Here is a 4,899-nt window from a genome sequence, read left to right as displayed (position 1 = left end):
AAGAAGATGTAAAGAACAGTCCTCCATGTATATCGGTCTAGTGCATGTCACGTTGATAGCAAGTGCTATCTCAGCCGTGCAGGGCAAATATCGGTTCTTTCAGGCGAGAAATTTCACTAACGTTGAAGCCATCGTTTCCTGCACGAGCCTGACGGCGAAGCGTTTGTTCAATCCCGAGAGACGAATCGATGTGCTGTACGTCGTGCCTGCCACCTATCTCGAGGACGCAATCTCGAAAGTCTGCGTGGAAAACGCGCCAACTCTGGTCGTCGATCGTGCCGCGTTAGTTAAAAATGAACGCATACAAGGTTACATCGTGATCGAACACGGTAAATTTATTAATTCGCGTAGAATATTTCTGTATGGAAAGAAGAATCTACGCACGTTACAATATCTGTTCGTTACGAGGAGCGTGAGGGAAGAGGTGCATTTATTCGCGAGAGATTTGTTGAACGCCGGCTATCGGGACGTGGCATTTCTGATGTTCGATGACACGGCCACAGGTACGATTATTCGTGCAAGCGCAACGGGAGACGAGATTACATCGAGATCCGTAGGATCCTGCACGTCGGTCACGAACGATGTGGATCGGATTCCGACGTTCGCCGCGGATTCCCGTCGATTTTGCCCGCTCGGTGGCTGCACCATGAAATACGCGATCGTCACGGATGCGACAGTGAGCTTCTGGCTCAAAGAAGACACGCTCAGACTGAAACGTGAGCAAACTGTGTTCTCTAGTCTGGACACGCACACTAGGGACAGTGTTTGGAGAGTTCAATGGAATGTGGATTTTTACTCGGGCACGGGGGAGTGTGAGAGATGTAGAAGTAACTATCGCACAGCGTGGATATTTTTGAAGCGGTTGAGAGGAAAATAAAGTCTGTTGAGTTTCAGATTTGTCAAGTCATTTGAGCTAAAGCTGCTATTTTTAGTTTGTGTTTGAAATAATGCTTGGTGGAATGTTTGCTATAATGAGAGAAATTGTTAGAATTGTTGAAAAATGGTATTAAGAAAACAGTTAATTTAGAAAAGGGAGTGAAATGTTGAAATAGTGGTCTCAATATATTTGAGATTTTGTTAAAAGAATTACCTGCAGAAGGTAAAGAACAATATAAAAATCATCTTAGAAGTTGGAAATGATCATGGAAACCACTTTGCTTTTAATACATGTTTTAAGTGTACAAACAAAAATCGAAATAACAATAATATTGCTATTTTATACATTACACGGTAATAATTATTATAATAGTTCATATAAACTGCGCAGTAATCTTCGCATTAAAAATATCATAAACTGCAATCAATAACCTTGGGAATATTAAAATATTAAAATTCACTTATCGCTGTCTTTCTCTCTCATCGTCAAGGAAACGTTAATCGATGTAATTAATTCGTCGCGAGAAGAATACCGTCAAGTCACCGCGATAAATATTTAATAGTCCGGTATTTCACGAAATAATTGACGTATTTCGCTCCGAGTTTCTCGAGCATTGTGATAAATCACTTAAACGAGTATATGCTTCGTTGTTGCTAGCTCGCAACAAAGCTGTTGGTTTCATTGCCAAGGGAGCGACCTTGCAGCGATCGTTTTTCAATCACATACGCTTTCAACATCCATCACACTCGTGTCTAATGAAATGGAAGAATAGAGAACAGAAAATTTATAGGAAAATTTCGAAAATTTGTAGAGAAAAAGGTACACGCGAAACATCATTAAATCGAAATCTTTTATTTCGCAGTGATACTGATTGATAATTCATGGCTTCAGTAGCCACATTTCGTCAGATTAACGAACCTTTTAATTAAATTTTTATTGATAAAAACGTGTCATGTTGGAAAGCGATGTAGCATGTGAAGCATCGTTCAGATTAATATGATTAATTGTTACCTGAATTACCTGAATATTAATTGTAGTTGGGAACTGTTTGATAATATTGGTCTTATAAATGAAGCCAACCTTCTCTGAGTATTCTGTTCAATCATGCTTCATTTACCTGTTATTAGCTTACAGATATGTTTATGCAAATTCTTTTTCCCTGAACAGTGAAAGAAATACGATCTAAATAGAAATTTATTTCACGCTCTAAATATTATGAGTATTTTGCTTTGAATATTTTAGATATTTTTGTATATCACAAGTATTTTATATACTTTGGCACATTTAAATATTCTACAAATGTCTATTTATCGTTTTCCATTTAAATTATAAATAATATATCACTAAATCGTCACAACAGGTAACGAAACACTGCAAGCAGTAGGCGCTCTCCTCATTGAAGACTTCGGGAAGTACTACAACCTGACCGTCGACTCCAGCACAGAAATAAACATACCTTGGCCCGATGCCTTCGAAAAGCTCATGAACCGTGACATAGACATGATAGCAGGGCCGAAACCCGAAGATCTACAAATCTTAGACAACGTCGAAGTCATCTGCTGGTATATGTTCCGTGATATGGTGCTTGCCAGTTTGGTTCGTATTAGAACTATCGAGAACGACATTTTAAAGTTAGTAATGCCGTTTCATTATTTCGTCTGGATCAGCGTGTTCCTTGTATTCATTGTTTACACTCTTCTATTGATCGTGCTGAAAAAATTGTCGAGCATGGGTTTGATCAAAGAACAAGTGAAATTTGCACATATTTGGGCGATCTCGTTGTCTCAAAGCATCACGTTGCCAAGAAACCTTGGTTTGCGCCTGGTGCTGCTTTTGTGGATGATTTTCTCCCTTTATTTGAGCATCACTTATAACAGCACGTTTACCAGCTCGCTAGCTCAAGTCGACACCGAGGATCTGCTGCAGAATCTCGAGCAAGTACGTGACTCTGGTCAACCACTCAGCGGACCAGGCGTCGTACGCTCCTATTTCAACAATTCCGACGATCAGTTCATCATAGATTTGTATAAAAGGTAATCTTACCGGTCACGGTAAATTTCCAATTCCTCTCTCTATTTCGTTCCAGTCAATTCTCGTGGAAGCTCTTCGATTCGAAGTGCGTTTTAACTGGATTCCTCTTGTATTGCGTGTCTGGTACAGCGAATACTGGGAATTGGATGATGGATACTATTCGTGAAACGAGATTCTCGGCTCTACAACCGATTTATTGTCGCGTAAAAGACTTTTGAGAGTTTCATTCATTTATCGTGCGAATTTTGCAATTTCCGATATCGCTTGGCTTGATCTTATTTGATTCCTTTAGTAGGTGAATATATCTTTTTTATATTTTATAGACGAAATGGATCGAAGAGTTATATAGGTGCAAGATTTTATTGTTTTAAGTTGTTTTACTCGCTCTAATACATATTGTTCTAAGCTTTCGGAAAATTTTAAAAGTTTCTAGGATATTACCAATGTTTCTAGCATGTTGAATAAAAAGCAATCGTTAATGTTTTGCGTTTCGCGTCATACCAATAAACATACTAAAAATATTTTCGTAACAGATACGAAGTACTTGGACCCGAAGAAGCACTTGATAGTATATTCAAGAAGAATGGATTCGCTGTGTTGCAACATTTCACCGTTGACAGAATGAACTGGGATTACAGGAATAACAGAAGTCTTCGGATGTACACACTACCAAAACCAGTTTTCAGATTCCCGGTTTTCTTCTTTGCAAGAAGAGGATACATGTATCGAAGGCCTCTTCGACGACTCATTACGAAGTACCGAGAAACAGGAATGATAAAGAAACTGAGTAGTCGATTAATGATCGAGGAAGACCAGCAGATCGTTTTTAATCAAGATTCGGATGAAATTTTGACTATGAAGCATCTCCGTCCGATTTTTGAGATATTCTTCGTGTGTCAGGGTATTGGTTGTTTAATATTCCTCATCGAATTGTTAGTGACTTGTATTCTGAGAGATTCGTTATAATATTCATTGCTCGATTTTTAATTTTATTAGTTGAATCTTTGATTAATTATATTGATGAAAGATCGGTCATTTGATATCAGTAGAGTTAAGATAATTATTTCTATTATTAGACTCGATGTTAAGTACGAATAAGTGGCACAGAAATGAGCGTAATAAACTACTTTATGATATATATAGAAGCGAGACAAGTCCGAAGCAGGAAGTACAAATATGTCTGTTTGCGTAAGAAAATGACAAATCCTTGTTTTACTTCTTTGAGAGTGTTTGGTTTCCTGTTATTGCACCCGCTCTTTTCATTAAATATGACGTAAAACGTGACGCTATATATTTTGAAGGATTTTGCGAGATATTCCACCGGTTTGCATATATCAAATTGTCCTTGAAACGAGTTTTTGAAGGTTCACAGGATGTTGCGTCACATTTCTTCGTTCCCGCGGAACAATAATTCTTCGATATTACATAATCTGCAGGATGCATTATCATAAAATGCATTTCATTGAGTTTAGCATTTGTGCTTGGTTGTGAAGCAAGGTTGCGGGACAAATTTATCGAACGAAAGGGAAAACATCGCGCATGTTGTCGACGAACACCATTCACCAATAAATCTGATTTTTCAAATTGCTCCGTGCACCGTTGCACGACGAATCGTCCAACATCGTTGTTTAGGAGTATTCTTTCTAACTCGCTCGTACGGAGCTGATTCGTTTTGTTTCTTTGCCAAGACGGTCCATTTATTTTGCAACACGTGCACGCGAAACTCAACGTAACGGAATCTATATTTTCCTCTACAAAAATACCTTGATTCGTGAAATTTTCTACCATGTTGCATTGTATTTTTCATTGATTTGTTATTGGCAATCTGCTTATTCACAATCGAAATGAATACTAAATTGATTAATAAAAAGCAGATAGTATAGAACTTAAACATTGTAAGTAAGTTGAGATTTTTTAGAGACAGTGGTAAAGTAAATATAACTAGAAACATATCTTATTTTTAAGAAAAGCAAGGTCAATCTTTTCTTTGT

The 4,899-nt window shown here is 37.8% G+C and overlaps 1 protein-coding gene across 1 annotated transcript; it reads left to right on the top strand.

Moving 5' to 3' along the window:
• Positions 1–275: 275 nt before the first annotated feature.
• On the top strand, positions 276–4,523 carry LOC105682118. The gene is made up of 3 exons (XM_024372615.2): positions 276–716; positions 2,238–2,910; positions 3,442–4,523. Exons 1-3 carry the CDS (start codon positions 482–484, stop codon positions 3,872–3,874), a joined length of 1,341 nt encoding a protein of 446 aa, XP_024228383.2. The 5' UTR covers positions 276–481; the 3' UTR covers positions 3,875–4,523.
• Positions 4,524–4,899: the final 376 nt, after the last annotated feature.

The sequence above is a fragment of the Bombus impatiens genome, unplaced genomic scaffold (genome assembly GCF_000188095.3).
Source record: "Bombus impatiens unplaced genomic scaffold, BIMP_2.2 scf_0083, whole genome shotgun sequence".
NCBI lineage: Eukaryota > Metazoa > Arthropoda > Insecta > Hymenoptera > Apidae > Bombus > Bombus impatiens.
The sequence above is the reverse complement of the archived record's forward strand: the minus strand, read 5'-3'. Positions and strand labels throughout refer to the sequence as shown.

Coding starts and splice junctions, on each gene's coding strand:
- LOC105682118 (XM_024372615.2), top strand. CDS start 482: ATGTTCGATGACACGGCCACAGGTACGATTATTCGTGCAAGCGCAACG. Junction 717..2,237: donor AGACACGCTCAGACTGAAAC/GTGAGCAAACTG, acceptor TCGTCACAACAG/GTAACGAAACACTGCAAGCA. Junction 2,911..3,441: donor ATCATAGATTTGTATAAAAG/GTAATCTTACCG, acceptor TTTTCGTAACAG/ATACGAAGTACTTGGACCCG.